The 22,351-nt window shown below is 45.8% G+C and overlaps 1 protein-coding gene across 1 annotated transcript in view; it reads right to left on the bottom strand.

Annotated features, from left to right (window-relative positions):
- Positions 1–22,351, bottom strand: part of LAMA5 (laminin subunit alpha 5) — a 213,091-nt gene that overhangs the window by 6,074 nt on the left and 184,666 nt on the right. The window contains exons 57-74 of the mRNA XM_066625238.1: positions 22,061–22,163; positions 20,988–21,101; positions 20,274–20,453; positions 17,057–17,199; positions 16,605–16,790; positions 15,688–15,824; positions 15,327–15,480; positions 13,639–13,772; positions 12,184–12,346; positions 10,936–11,085; positions 9,530–9,681; positions 8,660–8,792; positions 7,497–7,637; positions 5,037–5,167; positions 4,746–4,913; positions 2,495–2,627; positions 1,252–1,391; positions 192–381 (exon numbers count right to left, since the gene is read on the bottom strand). Coding sequence (XP_066481335.1) covers positions 192–381; positions 1,252–1,391; positions 2,495–2,627; positions 4,746–4,913; positions 5,037–5,167; positions 7,497–7,637; positions 8,660–8,792; positions 9,530–9,681; positions 10,936–11,085; positions 12,184–12,346; positions 13,639–13,772; positions 15,327–15,480; positions 15,688–15,824; positions 16,605–16,790; positions 17,057–17,199; positions 20,274–20,453; positions 20,988–21,101; positions 22,061–22,163 — 2,652 coding nt within the window. The remainder of the gene's footprint in view (positions 1–191; positions 382–1,251; positions 1,392–2,494; positions 2,628–4,745; positions 4,914–5,036; positions 5,168–7,496; positions 7,638–8,659; positions 8,793–9,529; positions 9,682–10,935; positions 11,086–12,183; positions 12,347–13,638; positions 13,773–15,326; positions 15,481–15,687; positions 15,825–16,604; positions 16,791–17,056; positions 17,200–20,273; positions 20,454–20,987; positions 21,102–22,060; positions 22,164–22,351) is intronic.

A 22,351-nucleotide genomic window follows, 5' to 3' on the forward strand; every position in this document is an offset into this window, starting at 1 on the left:
AATCATGCTTCCTGTTTAACACGCCTCCATGAGTGAAACTGTCCTTTCAAATTACTCAGGTTCTCTGGTGCTAATCTAGTGCAAGGAACAGGTCATTGTGGGATAGCCAAGCAAGGCACATATATATCTTTTTGACACAATTATAACAACAGGCTCAGCTCACATCCTGTCACCCAGTTTCCCCTCCTTACTGTGTGCCACCTTCCATCATGGTACTTGTCTTTGCTCCTGAGTCTCAGCTTATTCCCACTGATGTCAGCCAAGAGAACCAAACGGCCACTGGAGACAAAAAGGGAGAGGAAGGAGCCCAGCGATTCATTGGCCATGTACAACAGCAGTCCATTGGATGAGTTCAGTTTGATTTCCATGGAGAAGTGGAATCTAGAGAAAAAGAGTTGGGCGGCATTAAAGCTTTCTGAATTTTGGAATGGAGTTTGAGAAGAGGGAGGAAGAAATAAAGTGGATCAAAAGTGGTTCTTCATGTCACTCTGGAGAAGGAAGCAAATGGTAAATGTTGCCTTTAATAAGCTTCAGAGTTCTCCACTCATTTTATACCAAGCAGAGTGAGGGATTCTTAGCTATATGGTTTCTAATGGGCTGCTGTAAAAGGACCAAATTCATGGTTAAAAAGTCAGCCATGTGCTTTACTGTGGAATCACTGGAATATAAAAATGTGAGATGTTGGTTCAGAGTCCTATCCAGAGCTCCTACAGTGGTTGGATTGCTTCCCCAAGCTTAAACCAGAGACACATTTCAGATTCTTTGATTCCCTGTTCTCATATGGCAGGGCTGTACAAACCCAGGGCTGGGGGCAGGATCTGGCATTTGGGTGGATCTGTCTGGCCAGTGAGCAGATCCTTTTGTTCCACTTCCACATGGCTTGTCCTCCTGGTAGATCTGGGAACCAAGATGCTCTCGGCAGTTGCGTCTGCCCAGATGTTCTGCTGCTCAGCCTTCTGGGACGCTAGGCAACACACAACATCCTAGAGCATCCTGGGGCCCAGATCTACCAGGAGGACAAGCTGATTGGGGATAGAACAAAAAGCTGCAGTTTGGACAGGAACCACATTTTTGGAGGACCATGCTCGCAAATTTGGGGATTTTGTCATATAGGATGGTACAAGGAACTTCCTTAGAAAGAAGGGAGCAAAAAAACAAAACACCACACTTCTTATTACCTTGGGTCCCTTTAGGGAGAAGGGCGGGATATAAATAAAGTTTATTATTTATATTTATTATTATTATTATTACCTTTCTTGGAATGTTGCTGGAATATCACTGAATTCTAAATGGCTTACAGAGGATCCACCAAACTGGAAGGCATCTTTAATGGCTTTGGGATATCTGGGTAGCTGACAATTTGCATCTTTCAGCACTTTCTTGCTTGTCACCTGTGGGGCAATGATTCAGAACTATCTATTGTATTCTTTTTTGTTTCAAGAAAAACATGTCAAGCTTCCATAAGCTGAAAGATAAAGAACATATGGTTTGATCCTGGCACTCTTCGATGGCTGGATCGTGAAAGAAACACAGAACGCAACATGGGCTTCAAAACTCAAAGCAACCTCAGCACACAAGTAGCAGGTACCATATGATTGCCTGTAATGGCAATTACTCCTCACTCCACACACTTCCCTCCCAATATACAGCACGGATTCTGCTGAGTTCTATACTGGAGATCCCTGCTCTCATGAGCTTCCCTGCCCTGTGCCAGATCAATGTGTGAGACTGTCAAAGGGTGTTCATATCGGAATGTGATGTGGGCATGTGGTGGCAACAGGTGGAAACATCTGACCAATATGGGCACCCCTTGTTGACCTGTTCATCCCAGTAAACTAGCGCTAAGAGGATGCTGTTGCTGCTCCTAGGAAACACAGGCAGACATTCCCATGACATCAAGGTGTCTGTGAAGAAGAAGGCACAGGGAGGTTGACCTATTTCCAACTATTCTAGGAAGACAAATGCCACGTGATGCCACTGCTCCTTCATGGTCTCATGTTGTCCTTAAAAGGAAAGAATCAAGCATCACAATCTGTTGTGTTGCCCAGGAAGAGCAAAAGCCACAAGCACTCTGAATGGGCTGCAGGGACAGGAGAGGGTGACTGTGTATGTAATGGATGATTGACTTCTGAATACAAAAGACAGCGGCTTGGTAAGAACGCTTCTCACTGCGTGGAGTGCGTTTGTGAAGGCTGGTGGAGGTGGCTGCTCATAGCTGACTTGGGAGGGGGGAATGAATTCCATTTTGCAGACCCCAGCTGTGGCCATAGTTGCACAAGCAGAACACCATGATGGGACCCAGCAGGAATGGGATGCTTTCCAGGGTCCTTCTGATCAATGCAGCACATTTTGCTCCCCAAAGCAAATCAGACCTCTGTCTTCTATTATTCCTTTCCCAATTAATGTTGGTTGCCTCATCGGAAGACAGAATTAAATGTTCTCAAGGGACTGCCAAGGACAAGACAGCTGCAAAGGAGAAAAAGATTTGCATCACCTTTGGTTTCCACCTGCCCTTCTTCTCCGACGCCCTCATCTGCTGTGGCTGTCGATCCCAGGGACAGTTTATGGTCACATTGACACTCTCGGTGCTCTGCTGGAGGTCCACGACCACCTGTGGGTCTGATTTCCTGTGACAGAAAGGGGAAAGAGCTCAACAGCTGTTCAGCCAGGACTGCAGCCAGATGGCAGCCATGAGGAAGCTGGCAGAGGGATTTTGGACTGTATGAGCCAATGCTGGAAGGACAGCAATTCTCAAAGCATCTAGGATAATTTGTCCTTAAAATGCATGGAGAACAACCAAGTTCTACTTACTACTGCATTAACTGAATAACTGATTTTTAAGGATGGCACTGAGAAGTACAGGGTTTGTTGTTAAAACTTATTCCTGCCTGCAGTTATCATTTAGGTATTGCAAATCATTACGCAGCATAAGCTTCCAGGAGTTCTGTGAAAAAGATCTAGCCAGTGTTCCCTATAAGCTGCGTCGCTGTGTTGTTGTACAGCTCAAAACCCCAGGAAGCCAAGCTCTGCACAGCTTGGGGCTTGGCGTGCTTGGAAGACCTGCAATGATGTACGATGTCATCACCATTTGTTAGGAAATGCAGCAGGACTCTGGTACAGTAACTGAATTCTATGCATGTCTATACAGAAGCAAGTCTTACTGAGTTCCATGGAAGTTCCAGGTAAGTTCACACAGGATTGCAGCCTTAATGGACCACAAGTTAAACATGAGCCATCAGGGTGCTGCAGCTGCATTACTGGGTTGCTTTAGAGTCCACAAATAATTTCACTCATTTTCACTGACTAGACCTCATCTGGACCATGGCATCCAGTTTGGGGCACTTTTTGAGATGGACACTGATAAGCTGGAGCAGGTTCCAAGAAGGGCAATGAAGATGGTGAGATGTCTGGAAACCGAGTCCTACGAGGAACAGTTAAAGGAGTTTGGTATGTTTAGCTTGGAGAAGAGCAGGCAAAGGGAAGGTATGATAGCATCCAAGGGAAGGTAAGATATCATCCAAGGGAAGGTATGATAGCATCTTCAAGTATCCAAATGGCTGTCACACTTTGTTTGGCTAACGTGGAAACAAAGGGGGCAGCAGCAAAAGCAGCACAAAGACAGTTCCTTCCATACATGTGGATTCCCATAAGCTGGGACTATCTTGTCTAGCAGACTTGCCAGGGCAGTTCCAATTTATGGGAGCAACACTGGATTCCTCTGGTGGAAGGAAAGATCATTATGCCCCAGCAGAAGGCACTCAGTCACAGAGACATTTTTACTCAATTACATTTTGGGGGAACCTTCTTTGCCTATCTTGTAAAGCCTACTATGGCTGGCTGAATGCCACAGACAGCTCTCCAAGGTAACAGTGGGCAGTTCTTTACCACAATGCATTGGCTTTCCAGGGTCTCTTTCAAAGAGACATTCAGAAAGGGCAGGTCAGCTTCCCACAGAGATAGCTTGCTGCCGAGCACCACTGAAATGTACAGGAGAGCATTGGGTGCATTCTAGGACACGCACTCTGTTCTGGCATGAAGGAGAGGAATGATAAGCCTTGATTGAACAGCATTTGCACCCCCTACAGCACTTCCGCTCCTCTGCAATATGCAGGGAGCTTCTTGGCAGACAGGAAAATGTGTTCCTTGAAGTAGAACATTTGAAAACCTCCACTGTGCTGGAAAGGAACTATCACTGGTAATAATTCCAGCTTGGAAACCAGACAGTCCATAATCAGAGATGCAGAAACACTTCACAAGCCTGAGGCTCCCCATGGCATTCTCAAGACCAAAGAACTGGCTGAAACACTGAACTTGAATGGTCAGAATTCTTCTTTTTAAATCTGTGGGTCCCTGGGTCAACTCACACATTAAGTTTTTTAATTAACACTCAGTGTGTAAATAAAAACACAAAATGTGCCATATCAGGCAGTGACTTTGTCAGCCTGGATTAGCTGCAGCCCACTGCTGAGGTGTCAGCAAGCCTGGGGGTGGAGAGGCTGCCCCGTGCAGTACAGGTAATAGTCCTCACTTCCTGTTGTCAATTCTGGGATTTTGATACCCCCCCCCACCTTCCCAACCCCTTTCTGAAGTGCCAAAGAAAACAGCTGCTCAATTGAAGAATGTTAAACAAACAATCCTGTGTAGAGAAGATGGAGGAAGCAAAAGAGTTCATTGTTCCTTCAGGCCATAAGAGAGAAAAGACCTTTCAAGGAGCTGGAGCAGCAGAAGGCCTTGCCCACACTCACCGCCTGACGAAGACGTTCCCAATGCAGCCTGTGAGGTTGTCCATTTCGCTGGCACTGGGTGTGCCGCCCAGCTGGAACACAGCCTGCTCGTCCTGCCGCTTCTGCCTCCTGACACGGTCAGGCTCCAGTTTGGTCACCTGAAGCTGGTCATCCACATAAAGGCGGATCCTGCCATGGAAAGACATTCATTTCAAAAGGGACAGTTTAACTTGGGCCACCACTTTCCCTGTGCCTGGAAAGCTTGAGATGAGTGGGGTGAACAAGCAGTATAAAGAATGCCCTGAAAAGTACCCTGCAGCATCACTGTAGATGGCAACATAGTGGCTTATGTCATCTGCATAGGCATTCTTTGTGCTGATCTCAGTTGTCTGGACTTTTACAGCCACTCTTCCGTTCTGCAAGGAAACCTGGCAGACTCCTTCCTAGAGAGAACGAGAAAGAGCAAAACACATCACAAGCCCTCAGCTCCTTTGCAGCAACTTGCCTCTGAGGCTATCAATGCTAACAAGAGACCATTCATCAAGATGGTTTCAGGTGGGGCAGCTACAGCTACCATCTTTCTAATCTAGTGAATTGAGAACAATAAAATTTTCTTTACAACCAGACAGGCCTGAGGAGAAACTAACCTAACCTGGGACACAACAAATTTTGGGTAGGTCTTTGAGAGTAGTCACTAATCTTCCAGTCCAAATTGGAGCGTATCCCATTATGAATTTGCCTCACGTGCTCAAGAAGGAGTTCCAGGAGGCTGGATCTAATTTTGGATTTCTCCCCCTGGTAGGACAGAGGTCCAGCAGTGCCCCCGTTCTCAGATGTGCTCCTGTGGGCTTTAGGGGAAATGCTCCTTAGGGTCTGACGAGTACCCTAAGTACCAACCTCAGCTGGGGAAGAAGCGCTCTCTGTGTGAGATGTGCTGCCTGATGGAAAGCATGTCCCACACTTTCAAAACACGGGTATGACGTGCCCTTTTAGAGGGTGTATGTTTTGGTGTTGTGTTTCTACAAATTACTGTGAATATGGGTCCTAAAGAAGAGAAGAAGGTACAAAAAAAAACTCATGGGAAAAATGACAAAGGTGAAACTCATGAGAGTTGCTTGCAATTAAAGTTTGAGGTGGTAAACTTCATTATGTGATGCTGGAGCTCCTCAAGTATTTTAATTGTCACCTTTAACAATTGGTGCTGTACAATGTTGTCATTTGATGCTATTTATTCTATTTTATCAGGCCACACAGCTTTTTCCTTACGCTATTTGGGGTGATTTGGGGGTGAACTTGGAATGGCTTAGGAATGACTCAGAATATTCCCCATTGAAATTAATGTAATAATTATCCAGATTTTCATTATAAGGGCTGTTTCCAGGATGATTAGGTAAGAATAAAGAGGGAAAGGTGTACTAAAGCTTTTATGCTTTAGGAAACAGGACCATGCAACTCATTATTATTATAAAACCATGAAGAAATGTGTTTTGATAGGCCTATACACAGTGTTGGATATGTTAAACTTGGGCTTGATTGGATGGATGTCGGTGGAGGTTTGGGTGAGGGTGAAGTGGAGGAAAGGGGGAGTGACAGATCTGGAGCAGGGTGACTTGAAGACAGGATGCACAGTGAATCTGCACAGCGAGAGACACGTGTGTGATGAAAGTTTTGGACAGCAGGGTAATTTTGAATTTCTGCAGAAACTCCAGGCTCTCATCCAAAGATCCTCGAAAATGCAGGAGAACTGATTAACAGAGATACAGATAGCGAGGACCTCCTGCATCTCCAGGTTTAGAGACCATATGCCATTCCATAACAGTTGATAAGGCGAACAGCAGGGGAGGGAGGCTGCTTTCATGCCCTGTGGCTTCCTGGAGGCATCTGGGTAATCACTGGGAGAACCAGGACGCTGCACTAAATGGACTTTTGGCTGGATCCAGCAAGACTTATGTTTCATGTGTCAGTTAAGGTGCCTTGAGCTTCACTGCAACCCTGAGAGAACCCATTAGCACAAGTCATCTAGGTGGAGAGTCACACAGAGGAATAATAAGCTGCTACTTATAAAGCATTAAGGCACTGCCAGAAGTATTCCTCACCTGCTAATGAACCACTCCAGCGGCTGGGTCGGCATTATATCAAGAGTTAGGCTGTTGCCCTAAAACTGGGTTTCAGTGCCATTTTTCCATCCGCTTGTGTCTTCTGAGCAGGCAAAAGGTTAAAACCTAGCAATCTTTGTTCCTTAGGAGATGTGTGCATGCTCACCAAGGGTGCTCCAACGAGCTTCAATACCCTGTCACTCTGCCTGTCCTCCCCCATGGTAACCCAACCCAATTTGCACACAGCTCCATGGTCAGATCTGAGGTCACCCTTTCCAATTTCTCTTGCTTCAGACCTGGTATCCTTTAGGAATCTCACCTGCTCCTGGGAGAAAACCCACCCAGCATGCACGAAGTGAATTTTCCTCATTCCTCTTACCCTCTCCAAGCCCTGCCGTTCTCTTTTGTGATTCCCCACAGCATGCCTTCTATCCCTTGCCCCCCCCCCCCCCGAAGCCAAGTAGCTACCATTCATTCATATGCATTCCCAGTTGGGTGACTGTTCCCTACCTCTTTCTGGTCGTGACAATTCTGGTCTTGACAAGTGCGTGCACCATGACCAACAGTCAAAGACCAAAAGACCTGCATGTTGTGGGTGCACATGTATACCAGTGTACACATGTCCCCAAAGTATCCATGGTAACAAAGCAAGCTCTAAGACACAAACATGGCATACCTCTGTGGCATGGTGATACATCAAGCCATTGCTCTGGCTGGTGCGGAAGCTGAAACCAGTATAGAAGTCTTGCAAAGAGGGGACATTCCTCAGTGACAATGTCAAGTAGCCATGGCCATGAAATTTCACTGAGCGAGCCACCTACAAAGGGAAGGAGGGAGCATGCAATACCAGAGGATAACTTTTTTTTCTGTAATCTTGTTGAAAAGCAGTATCATCATTATCATCACCACCACCAACATATCACATACCTACAAAGCGAAGGAGAAAACTGACTGCCATTTAGCACATGTGCATCTGCTACCTTGATACCCTGACTCTGCTGTGCCACAATCAAAGAATGGGAGGAATCACAAAACCAGAGGTGCTCACAGGACACAAACTTAGGTTAGTCCAATAAATCTAAGTAGATTAAGCATTCAAATCAAGCCATATGCTACATGGGTGAAGCCTGGAGACCCCCAAGAGTCACAAGGCAACCTAATCTGAGGCGGGGGGGCGGGCGAGAAATACCTTCTCAAGACTCAGTAAAGCTTCCTACAACAACTAAAAATTACTGATGATGCTGGGACAAGTGACAGGGTATTCAAGATTTCTGTAGTGATTGGCAGATTTCAGCTCCGTGTGACACACAGTAGTAAGCCCACCACCATAGGTATACCTCCAGTGATAGCCAGGGATGCTGTCATGCACACAACTCTTTAAAAAAAGTAATACCCGCAGTAAAACAACACCAGCAATGACTGCCTATTTCCAATGATATGCCAGCACCACTGAACTCAGAATCAGGCCCCCTGGCACCACAAAAGCAGCAGGTACAGTATTTCATCATTTGTTAATCAATCTCTACCCTGAATTTTTGTCTGCCACAAAATAACTACCCAAATGAAAGTGAATTAAATATGCTGAATTAACTGAGAAACAATCAGGCTTCCCTCCTGCCTTAATGACTTACAGCCCAAGCCTATGCATGTCTACTTAGAAGTAAGTCCCATTAGAGTCACTCCCTGGAAAGTGTGGATAGGACTGGGCTGTTCAACCAGGAAATGAAGAGCAGGCAAATGCAACCTCAGGAAAGATAAGACAGAGCAGATGGATCCTTTGGGCGAACCCAGTAATTCTTATATTCAGCACCATGAAAGAGAAAGATGCATCCTACTTACCAGAAGGTCCAAGGTACACCCGAAACTCACTCCAGTGGTGTTCATACGTTTTAAATCCACATATTTGCCGAGGGCCTTCAAGCCTTTCATACAACCCCTGATGGATCCACCTTTGGGGAATATTTTCTTCAGGCTGAAAAACACGTGACACTGAAAAAGTGGAAAAGGGGTTGGGCTCCACAGAGCCTGAAGAGGGTTCAATAGGAAGGCCATTGGCAGGGCAGAAAAGGGAAAGAAAGCTCTTGTACTTGACATCTTTTAACACAGACCTCACAGAGGCCAAGCCCAAATGTCTTTTCAAACAGCCTTTGGTAAACCCCTATTTTTTTCTAAACACAATATAACTAGTAAATCATACTACTAATTTAGAATTAGTCCATTTCTGTCCAACGTTGCATATATGCAACAAGGACCAAATCTGTACACCTGTGGGCTGGGCAAAAATGGGCTAATAAGAAAAATGGCTCAGTGCCCAAAGCCCTACACATGGAAAGCACTTATCATCAGGGCTGTGTCATCATACTAAAAAGAAGTCCCTATGCAACATGCACTACAAATCAGATATCGACATCTTACAAGCATAATCCTAACCAACTTTCCAGCACTGGCCTAGCTGTGCCAGTGGGGCACTTGCTGCATCCTGCAGTTGAGGGGAAGTCAAGGAAGCCTTCTTAAGGTTAGGCAATGTTTGTTCCCTTACCTCGGAGTTGCATTGCCCTTATGTTGGCGCTAGAAAGTGGGTTAGGATTGCGCCCTTAATGTCTTCTCAACTGTGAGGCTATGCAGTGCACAGGCAACTTTGGTATCCAGAAGGATGCGCAAGTACAGAGAGAAGGACCGCTGGACACTGACTGAAAGGGTAGGCCTTACCTCTCGGGCAAAATGGACTCAGGCACACCACCCAAGTAATAGGAAGTAGCATTCTGTAAGGCATTTTGCTGCTCCACCATGAAGATAGTGGACTGCTCCAGACGCACCAGAACGCGATCCTTGGTACCCGTTTTGAAGAGGATAATCTGGATCTGCAATCAAAGAGAAAAAACAAGAATATGGTCCCTAGAGCCCACTGGCGTCGCTAGGGGGGTGCGGGCTGCACCAGGTGACACACGGGGGGGTGACGTGCCCTGGGGGAAGGACGCACTAACATCGCGGGGTTAGGAGCCACCGCGTCATGCCATACACCGTCGGATGCGGAATTCCCAGCAGAGTGAAATGCAAAAATCAGAATTGAAATCGCTCCTTTCGTTCAAAAGTTATGGCCAAAAAACCAGAAGGAAGAAATGCATGGAGCCCTCTGGAAAGTGAAAGTGAGCTGTAGCGCGTGTTTACTTGTGAGCAGGCATACGTGCCATAGTCCGTTGGAAAGGGCAGGCTGAGAAGAATCCAACGACACCAGAATGGTCCTGATCCAATGAATGCAGCCCCCCCAAAACACCAGAGAATCTCCCCCGCTCCCAGCTGCGAGTCTGAGCCCCAAACGAAGCCACATGGCCGCGTGATGCCACTGCTAGAGCCAGGCAGTGTTGCAGCTAGAGGGAGTGCAGAGCACTTAAGTTTTCCAGGGAGCCTCACAGCAATGTGCAAGCAGCCCCTCCCCTTTGGAGCCATTCCGAGCAGAGAAGCAAAAAGGAGGTGAATGCCTCTGTTTTGCTCCCCTTGCCTGGAATGACTCCGAAGGGGAGAGGGAGGGGCTGCTTGCATGCTGTGATAAGGCTCCCTGAAAAACTTAGTGCTTTCCACCCCCTCTAGCTATGCCACTGGGGTATCTATCCCACAAACATCTATCCCACGAACAGCAGACAAGAGCCATGAGATCCCATATAAGAGCATCCTCCAGCAGGAGGAGGGGAGAGGGGTGGAGAGGGGTGGAATCAGACTCGCCTATGAAGTTGCACTGCATGTTTTCCTCCATGCCACAGTCCCAAAGGGTAAACCCTCTGGAAGCAGCCAACAAGGTACCCAATTAGCTCAGGCAATCCATATCTTTAATGGTCTCCTGACAGTCTGAACTCTCAAAAGTTCTACCAGTGCCAGCTGCTTTTCACCCTGTCTCTGAGTGATGACATGTACTCTATCCTTGGGATGAAAATAGTGGAAATCACTGCATGACAATGCAAATTAATGATGCCATGGAAGGTCAAGAAGGTTCACTCCCTCACCCCTGCCCAAAGCTGTGAAGGGAACATGTATGTTTACAAGTACTGATGCATGGAGCATCAGACAGTTTCACTCCCAGCCAAGAGATCAAAGTATGAATGCCTTATTTTGGTTATTACTGCTTTGTTTGTGTTGCGGCTGACGACGAGGTTGGCAGAATCTTTGGAGGAAGATCCCATCTTGGAGTGCGCTGCCATCTTAAGACCTCCATTGAAGTCATAGTACAGCACCAGCCTTCCTTCTTCAACTGCCAAGCACAGTATCTGGTCCTGAGGGAGAAACACAGGCAAGCCCCTTTCAGCCCACTGAGCCTGGATACTTACAGCTCAAACTTCTCCCCCACCAGCCTGCACCTCATCCTTCAAGTAAAGATTTATTTAGCTGGTATAAGTCCAAGGAGCCACAGGGAACACGTCAGGCAAGGAAAAGGGGAGGTCGGATCTTGGCATGCATTGCTGCTGCCAATATCCACCCCCTTCCAACCCTTGTTCAGCTTACTCCCACTCTGATCCTCCTCTAAACCATCCCTCCCGCCACTTATCTGCTCCGGTATGGGCTGGGCGAGTTGTTGCAATGCGTGCAGGACCTCCAGCCATGTCTTCTGGCAATTCTGCAGCATATGACAGAAATGCAACACAGGCCCAGGACTTACAATAGTGTATCATTATTATCATTATTATCATTAATAATAATAATAATAATTTATATCCCGCCTTTTTGCCCAATGGGCACGCAAGGCAGCTTACAAACACTTATAAAAATACAACATCAAAAACAATCATTAAAAACAATTTACAATAATTAAAAAATCTAAAAACAAACAAACCCCGTGGATTTTCATATAAAAAGCAAGAAGCAAGAACGCCAGCCAGTGTATCATGAGATCCACTGCTGAACGTCCTCAACAGGATTGGGCTGCTGTGACTTTCCCCCACCCCAATATAGCTATCATTCTGCCCTGAAAGAATTGGGGGCCTCAGGTTGTTGGGAAGGAAAAGAAGGAGAAAATAATGAAAAAACCGAAGCAGGGATCCAACAGTATCTAAACTCCTTGGGTAGATATCCCCATTATGCTCAAGGCTCAGTCTAAACTGGGACCCCAGCCATGGTATAATTAGTTCAGAAGCCCACAGCGGAGAGAAGTATGTTAATTCTGTTTCCTGACAATCAAGCCAAATGTGATTCTGGTGCAAGCCTTGTAGGACTGAGGCTTTTGTCTAAACCACATCCGCTTCAGTCCTCCAATATTCCTATTACCACTCACAAGAATGGGACTTGTGCTGGAAAGTTCCTTCCTGCCCCCCCCCCCCAATTGCTGGCAGGGCTTCCCACAAGAACAACAGGTGGCAATTCAAAGGAGTCCTTGCCTGGTATTTCAGAAAGAAAATGATCCCATTGTAGGACACCAGCCGCATCTCTTGCTCAAAGCGCTTCATGATGCCAATCTGACTCTCAAATGTGATTTCTGCATAGCCAGTGCCATCAAAATAGGAGCCATCAGTGAGCCAGGGATCACCCGTTGATTTAGACCTACAAGTAGTAAAAAGTTAATAACAGGCATACCTAATTTCACTTTGCTAGTCTTTAGAAACTTAGGGATCTGATTCTTTTTGGAAGAAAAAGCTCTTAGCCACACTGTTAAAAAAGAAAATTGTGGCATCAAGATAGCAAAGTTTGGCTTGTTCAACCTTCCAACTTCCTTGGCTGTGGTGCACCAAATGTTCTTCTCTCCACATAGCAGAAAGGCAGAGAATTGGAAATCAGCAGATCGACAGGCACATGGTGGAAGTGGCTAGAAGATGGCAGCTGCTAATTACTGTTGGCAGAAACATGCCAGGCTAGGATTACATGGAATATGACTCCTACCTAGAGGAAATTCTAAAAAATTGGAAAAATAACTTTGGGCCCAATCCTATCCAACTTTCCAGTGTTGATGCAGCTGTGCCAATGGGACAGTCATGGAGACCTCCTCAAGGTAAGGGAAAAATGTGATTCTTACAAACATTCCCTTACCTTGGGGGCTACATTGTGGCTGCATCAGAGCTGGAAAGTTGGATAGGATTGGGCCCACAGGTGTGCTTGGTGGATGGGTTGGATACGAGGGTGACAGGTGCATCTCTACATCACAATAAGAATTCTAAACTTGATTCTAATATTCTTACAAGCAAGTTTCTAGCCTCAAGAGCTTGAAGATAATGTACAGGTTCTGCTTGAGGTTTATGATTAGTCATAATTTAAATGATGCAACCAGCGGTTCCCAAACTTAACACAGTCATGGCACACTGTGGTCACAGTGCCCTGTCATGGCACACCATTGTTCGGCTCTAACAGGTGCTGCCATCTTGAATCCCGCACGATCTCACTGATCATATGAGACACAAGATGGTGGCACCTGGACAGCTGGCAAGAAGTAGCAGCCAAGGTCATCCTGTGACTTAGCTGTGAGTTTCTAGCTGTGAGTTAGCCTAACCCTGTGAGTTAGCTGTGGTGCCCATGGACACTGCAGCACGCAGTTTGGGAACCACAGCTGTAGGCTATGCTTCTGACCACTCCACGTTGACAGCCTCCAGCATATACTTTACAAGTCCTAGTCCCACCTTTTCTCCAGTGCCTAAGCAGTTACCCTGCACATGCCTGATCTTGTCTGATTGCGGAAGCTAAGCAGGGTCAGGCCTGGTTAGTACTTGGATGGGAGACCGCCTGGGAATACCGGGCACTATAGGCTTCTACCAGTCTTTCGAGACTGAAGGTTGCCAACCATTAAGCCAGCCCCTGACAAACAAGAGCAAAAGTTAAAATGGGCACATGGTCACTCGGTTCACCTTGTACAGGGTCTTTCAGCTGTAGTGTCCAGATGGAAAGTGCGCTGGAAGTTGTACAGACTCAATACCTCTTCATTGAGGGAATCCATCTCTATACAACCTTGGTAGCCAGGATACTGCAGAGGTGCAGGGGGCTGCCGAAAGAGAAAAGAATCCAGATCCTGGGTTTGAATAGGGCCTTAATGGGCACAGTTCCAAATTCCTTGGATAGGTCTAACTGCCAGTCCTGGATATTGCCTGCCACAACTTGGCTTCCTCTCTCTCCAGAGGACCTGCCTACCTGACCCTGCTAACGCAAACAAGCTCTTCCCATCCATCTTTGCCTGTGCCTCTTTATTACAGTTTACCATCCCTGACTACAACATTTGTCTGCTCCCAAACCTAACCTGAACCTTTGCTGTAGACCTGTGCAAAGGCATGCTCCCACTGGTTGACCAGGCTCTGCCTACTAGTTACAATTAAAAAATGCTGATGCAAAGTGCTTGCAGCATAGGCAGCCACAAGACCGATTATTATAATTGCAATGCGCTCTATGTGGGGCTGCCTTTGAAGATGGTCTGGAAATTACAATTAGTACAGAACGCGGCTGCTCGTGTGGTGGCTGGAGCACGTCGGTTTGACTCTGTCGAGCCGCTGCTTCGGCAGCTACACTGGCTGCCGGTTCTGTTCCGGGCCCAATTCAAGGTGCTAGTTTTGACTTTTAAAGCCCTTTGCGGCTCGGGTCCAGGGTATCTGAGGGACCGCCTCCTTGCTTACAATCCTGCCCGGGCTCTTAGATCATCTGGGGGGGCCCCTTTTGACTGTGCCGCCACCAAGAGATGTGAGAGGGGCGGCGGCCAGGAAGAGGGCCTTCTCGGTGGTGGCCCCCGAACTTTGGAATACCCTCCCCTTAGAATTGAGAACTGCTCCCTCTTTGTTAACATTTCGGTGTGGACTGAAGACCTTTTTATTTCAAAAAGCTTTTAATTGTTGACAGGCTGGCTGGCTTTCTTGCTTTTTTATATGAGAATCCATGGGGTTTGTTTTTAGATTTTTAATTATTTGTAAATTGTTTTAATTATTGTTTTTAATGTTGTATTTTTTAATTGTTGTAAGCCGCCTTGTGTGCCCTTTGGGCATAAAGGCGGGATATAAATTAATAATAATAATAATAATAATAATAATAATAATAATAATAATACTTATCAGGTTGTGAAATGTAAGCACCCAATCCTATCCAATTTTCCAGCTGCAGTGTAGCTCCAATGTTCTCTTACCTTGAAGAGACATCAGTGACTGACCCACCACCACAGGAAGCAGTGCATGCCTCACTGGCAAGGCTCCATTGGCACTGGAAAATTGGACAGGACTGGGCCCTGAGTTTCCTGGGGAGCCATCCATACAATGGTTGGGGAGCGGAGTTCACATTATTTATTATTTCAGCAACAGATGACTGGGTTACCAGACACTATGTCAGGTAAACCTCAATGTTCCCATATGAGTACACACAAATTTAGACACTGTGTACACACACCCACAAGCTATGTGAAAATGCTATGTGCGATTCATCTTTCATTAATTGAAACCAAAATTAAGGGGTGAAAGATTGGATCTGATCCAAGTCACAAATTACTGCTCCTGATGTTTGCTGCCCAGCCTCGTAAAACAAAGAAGAATCCTCTGCGGCCAGCTGACCAAGCCCATCTTACCTTGAAGCTGGAGGGGTAGCCACCCACATACAAGACCACATTGTGGGGTTTGAAGTTGAACAGTCCCTGCTCGCCTTTGGCAATACTGTCTCCTTTAGTTTCATGTAAGGTCTGTTTCTCCACTGTCACAGACATATGTCCATACTGCAAGATCCTGCAAGGTGGGAGAGGCCGGGTTGCACCATGTAAAAAGGGGAGAAGAAATACATTACCCAAAGGACACTCTTTTCTTAGATTAGCTGCTTGGCAGCTCCAAGAGGACTTCTGGGACACTTCAAAGTTAGCAGGGCAAAGCATTCAGTCCCAGAACAGGACACAGGACTTCAGATGTGGCCTTACCGTTGATTTCTCCCTTCCATACCTGTTGATGCTGACTGTGGCAAACTGTTCTCCAATTTCTTCATCGACCGTTAAATGCGTCGGTTCTTCATCTCCCAGTCTATACACCCACTGCACTTTGTGGTTTTTCAGAATGATACCCATGTAGTCACCAGTGGCCTAGATGTGCACAGATCACCAGTTTGAAGTCACCATATCAAGTTTGTTCCTCAAGTTACAGCTTTACTTTCCCTTATTACATTTTTATTCTGCTTTTTCTCCAAGGATGTCAGGACCATATACATGGTTTCTGCCCCTCCCTCCAGCTTTGTGCTGATGATGTATCACAAAACTTGCTGAGGAGCTACAAGTTTGCCTGGCATCAACATTCATTACCTCTACATATTGGAATCAAGTGTAGCCCTCAGACATGTGTGTGCAGTGTTGTTCTTGGTGTCCCACTCACTTATTTATTATTATTTAAAATGCACTGTTTTTCTTAGATCAGAAGCGACATCATCAAGCAAGAAAATTTTTAACAAATCCTAGGCTGCAATCCTACCCACATGTACCCAGGAGTAAGTTCCATTTACTATCATTGTTAAAAGCATATACATAGCAGCCTGTTAAAAGTACAGATCTGTAACATTTCCCCAAATGCAGTCACATACCATGGTAGCATCAAGTCTAATACATTAAAAATAAAATATTGAAATTAATGTGGACCCACCTGAAATTGGTTCGTGACCCATCAAGTGGGTCCCAACCCACAGTTTGAGAAACTCTATCTTATATGAAACATGCCATATTACAAGGCCATGTGAATGGAAGCATCATTATGCTAAAATGGATGCTATGGGATTGCTTCACCTGCCTGCACCTGTCACTATGACAGAACTGTGGAGGTTAGACTTCTCCAGGTTTCCCAGTGGGTCCCTCTCATAGGAAAAACATGCTTACATCCTTGTGTCCCAGGTACAACACAAAGCGCCCTGTGTCATCTCCACTCTGCCGCCGCTGCCTGACTTTGGGCTCCGGGTTCTGAATATAGAATTTGAGGGAGGTGTAGGCAGCCAAATCTTGGAGGTTGCTGGGAGTCCGGACTTGCACACCTGAAGTGCCGTTGAACTTCACTGGAACTCTGATCTAGAAGCCAAGAGAACAAACCAACAGATGCCAACACGGAACCACTGGCTATTGCACTGGTCTTGTAAATAGTTGCTAGCCCAAGGCTGTTGTTGATGCATCAGTGTATCTGCCTGTGTTACAAACAAGTTCAATCTAACCAATCTGAAGTCTTTTATGAAGGATTTGCTCAGGGGACGTGGAACACGATGGAAGTTTGCTTGTAAATCCTGCTGCAGCAGACAGCAGAGCTAAGTGTCAGAATGTCAGCTCCCCCCCATTCATACCTTGCTGACAGCATTCCGGGCTAACGAAATGAGCTGGCGCACCCGCAGGATATTGTCTGAAACGGTGGCATTGTGGCTCCTCCTGTTCTCCAGATTACTCAGCTTGCCTAGGAGCAGCGGGACGGTGCTTTCAAGGCTTGATACTGGAGGGCAGAAATTCACCATGGGAGAGAAAAAAGAAGCCAAGTCAGTGGGAAGACAAGAGGCACAAAACAGGCAAGTTACCAAAGACGGAAATAATTGGGCTCGAAGGGGGACAGGGCAAACTTCTGGAAAACATGGTCTCAGCGATGTTACCCAGGACTCTAATGCTTCAGTCATCCATAATATTTGACTCTCCTATAGCAGGCCTGCATAATTTGAGATCCAGCAGAATGGAGCTCACCAGGCTCTACTGAGACCACACAGGTACTTGACTCGTCCTTTGCTTTGCAGCTTCAGGCAGGCATCAAAACAGCTTTACCGAACCCCGGATGGGGCAAAAGTTATACACACCTGCCTCATGCTGTATAAAGGAACCGAAAGGCAGGAACAAAAGAATCCTTGTTAGAATTTTGGCTGTTAAAACCTTCTTGAGCTCACGGTCAGAAAGAAGACATTCAGGCTCAACTGTAGTTCAGTGGCACAGCACCTTCCCTGGGCGTCTCAATCTAGGTCTGGGACACCTGCCTAAGGACCTGGAGAGCCACTGCCAATTGGTATAGATCAGGAGTGGGCAAACTTTCAGCTTTATCAATTGTGTAGAGGAGGGAATTTCAGCAGGGGCAGCTTGTCGCCTGTGAGATGACAAGCTGCACCTACTGAAATTCCCTCTTCTATACTGTTAGAGATTTTAGAGGTTAACCTAACTTCTCTCAGAGGAGGAACATTAGGAAAAAACATGACTCGTGTTTTCTGTTAAAAAAAAAGGTAGAAAATGTCAAGATGACCTGCAGAAAAAACATGTGTGTCATAGCTTTCCCAAAAGGAACATTCCAGGGTGTTGTGAAATCAAAGTTGCAGGCCAGAACTTCCATACATGGCTCCCAGTTAGGGCTGGAACCATGCACCAGTATGCTAAATAAGGAGAGGGAAATGACATGTATATCACATGGGTCACTTGTTGTCCATAGAGTACAAGTACTAGAGTTTTGGGTGTGGTTCGGGGAGAAATCCAAGATCCATCATGGGGTAACTTAAAACCTGTATCCATTCTAATCTATTCTTAATTTGTAAATAGCATGTAAAATAAATGTTATATATGCTTTTAAAGAAGTCTATGTTTTGCTTAGCATCTGACCCAGAGATCAAGTCCCAAACATCTCTCTATCAATACAACTGTTAAAGGTTCAGGCAGGGCCTAGGAGAGGGAGGTAAAGGGGGTAATTTGTACCCAGGCCCAGGGTCAAAAGGGGAGCCCAGGAGCCAAAGGAGGGGGCCCAGAAATTTCCTGGGATCTGATATTTTCCTATCTACTCAGACCTGTTGCCCATACGGGATGCTGGGGACACTACTGATGCCACATGGGTGGGTAGCCCTGGGCTCCAAAGACTTTTCCAGCTGTCTCTACCCTCCCCTTCCCCTGCTTTGCCCCTCCCTGCCCCTATTCTGCTCACCCATCACCACCTTCCCCTGCTCTGTTTCACCCCTCCCCCTTTGCAAAGGGGTCCAAAAGAAACTTTGTACTCCCTGATAAAATTCCTCTCAGAGGCCCTGGGTCCAGGATCCCTAAAGCTGAAAGTATGCCCACCCCTGGTATAGATAACAATTGTTCCCTTACCCAGAGGAGACTTCACCAACTGCCCCCCCTTGCAGGATACAGGAGCAGTCATTTCAGTGCCACTGCACTGGGGGGGGGGGGTAAAAATATGAGAAGAGCCCTGCTGGATCAGGCCATAGATCCATCTAGTCCAGCTTCCTGTATCTCACAGTGGCCCACCAAAGCCTCAGGGAGCACACAAGATAACAAGAGGCCTGCATCCTGGTGCCATCCTTTGCATCTGGCATTCTGAGGTCTTCTTCTAAAATCAGGAGCTCGCACATACACTCATGGCTTGTAACCAATGATGGCCTTTTCCCCCAGAAATTTGTCCCATTCCCTTTTAAATGCATCTAGGCCAGATGCCATCACCACATCCTGTGGCAAAGAGTTCCACAGACTAACTACATGCTGAATAAAGAAAGAAACAATAGAATTTGGTTGTAACAATAGAATTTGGTTGGGCAGGAGGTCTGGTCTAGAGGGTAGAGCCTCCATTTGCCTGAAGATTAACATCCACAAGGTCGCCAGTTCGAGGCCACTGGCACCGTGCGACCTTGAAGCAGCTGACAAGCTGCAGCTGAGCTGTTCCATCTGCTCGGAGCGTGGGAGGATGGAGGCCAGAATGTCAAACCAGATCGGAGTGTAACACCTTGAAAGAGAAAACCTTCTTTCAATTTGTAAAAATCCCTGCGTGGATTTAATAAGCCTGCCTATGTAAACCGCCTTGAATAAAGTCTTGAATAAAGACCAAGAAAGGCGGTATATAAATACTGTATATTGTATTATTATTATTAAGCAAAGGAACGTAGGTTTCCTAACAAACATATGCAGAACGTTATTAGAACGTTATTAATGCAGCATGTAATTAGTTTGTGGAACTCTTTGCCACAAGAAGTAGTTATGGCATCTTGCCTGGATGCCTTTAAGAGAGGATTGGACAAATTTCTGGTGGAAAAGTTCATTACGGGTTACAAGTAACAGCAGGTATGTGCAAGCTCTTGGTTTTAGAGGCAGGCTGCCTCTGATTGCCAGATGCAGGGGAGGGCACTAGGATGCAGGTTGTGCCTGTTGTCTTGTGTGCTCCCTGGGGCATTTGGTGGGCCGCTGTGAGATCCAGGAAGCTGGACTAGATGGGCCCTTGGCCTGATCCAGCAGGGCTCTTCTTATGTTCTTAATAGCCAGAAGGCGAAAGAAGGGAACAGTTAGTATCTTTTTCCATTCTGCATCCTGCTAGAAAAAAAAGAGACCAAATCCCCACAGATGAACAAATCATTGCTAGAGTGTTCATTCAAACAAAACTATATAGCAGGTAACTATTTAACAGGCCACAATAGACCCTGAATGGAAGATGGCAGCCATACACCTTCCCTTTCCAAAACAACAGTTTCAAATCTTTTTTTATTGTGGAAAAGGTTCATCGCCATCCAGTCTCCCTCTTTCCTTGGAACAGCAGACAGAGTTGAATAGGGGACGTACCAGTGTTCTTGGCATCTTGAACAGCCTGATTTAAATCTTCACTTTTGAGGTCTCCAAATTGTTCCTTCCACTCATCCACGTTCTTTTTCATGTCGCTCAGTCTTCCTGCCATCCTAGCTGCTGTCTCATTGGCCTTTGCAGCAACATCTTTAGCATTCTGAATTGCCTCCGCTGTGCCATCTTACAAGGGAAGGGAGAGAGGCTGTAAAAAACAGACTTGCAGGGCACACTCCCAAAAGGTGAGCAAAAATAATGAGCTTCTACTGAATGAACAGCCATGAGAGCCCCACACTGTGCAACACAGAGTCACTCTAAATCAAGCAAAGCGAATAAGTGAACCAGAAAGTGGTCATATGAAATAAGCTCAGAAAGAATTTCTACTATATGAGAAAGTGCATGAAGAACTCTGTAAATTTTAATTTAATTTGATTTATAGGGAATAAAAATACAAATGTCAAATTTTAGGAATTTCATGCATTTCAAGTTATGTCACAGTGACATAGACAAAGTGATTTTGAATCAAGCACTACTTGGCGGTGAAACCTGGAAAGGAATGTACATCTCACCTCTACATCCTGTGCGGGCAACAATCAATGTTGATAAAAATTAACACTAAAAGAGGCCATCATGAACTAGAGTGCCCTGATTGTCAGAGGAGATTCCAGAGGCACTTTTCTTTTGAGAGTTTTTGAAGAAATCACAAAGTAGACAAACCTTGGACCAAGTCCAATGTGCTCTTCACTGCCTGCAGCTGGTTCCGAAGTCGTTCTTTCTTTGCTCGGGTATCAGCCAACTTGTCCTTGGCTGCTTGCAGTGCTCCCTTTATTTCTTTGATTCAAATAAATTTACATGCATAAGTACAGAGTTACGTACATACAAAACAAATTTGTTAGAACAAAAAGTCTCTAAGCAGTAACAGTGCGGAAGAGGTTGTGAATGTCAAGACCATGGACTAAGGCACCAGCAGCCTATTTCCCAACCCCAGCATATTCATGGAGATAGACAATTGTCAACACCTTTTTCTCTGCCTCAGTTTCTTCCAGTCTAAGGTCTTCTGACAGTAGGCAGTTGGGATTAGAATCCAAGATCAACACAAAAACAGAGAAAAGCACAATGTTATCTCCTAGCAATTACTTACAATCTCCCTTGATTATTTCCATTTACGTGGAAATAGGAAAGTTCATGCCAAATGATCTTCCATTCATCCTCTGGCTCACTGCTACTCTTACATTAATATCTCCTAAGGACAATAATTTATTTAAAAGATTTCTACCCTGCCTTTCCCCAAGGGCATTCAAGGTGACTAACTATATCGATAATAAATATGAATATATTTATATTTATAAATACATATATATTTATATGTATATAATATATACAACAATAATAAATACAGTCATGGATCGCATAGTGACACGGAAGCAGACCGTACCCCCATCACCAAGCGAGGAAACAAAGCCTCTGAAGACAAGGGGAAGCTGCGCTCTCCTCACCTCTGGAGGCCTTTCTGAGCCTCAGGCCTCTGGAGGCCTTTCTGAGCATCTGTACGCTACCTCTGCGAGACTCAGAATGCTGGAACTGCATGAGAGACGCAACTCCCGGTTCCCTCAGGAAAAGGCTCAGAAAAGCCTTCAGAGGCGAGAGAAGCAGAACAGAAGGGAGCAGGGAGCAGTGGTGGCATCGCATATGCAAACTGTCAACTGGTCAGTGTTGCAAAGCAGTGCTCATCTGTACACAAAGATTAAAATATAAAGCAAAAAAACCACAAAATACATCCAAGAGAATACCTGCACTGAGCTTCTGTTGCTCTCTCTTAACAGCCTCTTCTATGGCACTGCTAGTTTTCTTCATATCTTCCGACCTGGTTCCAAGATCATCCAAGGCAACATTCTAAAAACACATAAGACAACTACTCAAACCTTGCTTGCCAAGGCACCCACATGGAACATCCTGAACTTTGAGTTTACATGACAGATCTAACCTGTTTGGGTCCTATCCCACGGACTCTAGCTCACACTTCTTTACTTATTGTACCCAATATCCCATAGTTTCCCAATGATCTGCTATCACACTGTTTC

The sequence above is a fragment of the Tiliqua scincoides genome, chromosome 4 (genome assembly GCF_035046505.1).
Source record: "Tiliqua scincoides isolate rTilSci1 chromosome 4, rTilSci1.hap2, whole genome shotgun sequence".
NCBI lineage: Eukaryota > Metazoa > Chordata > Lepidosauria > Squamata > Scincidae > Tiliqua > Tiliqua scincoides.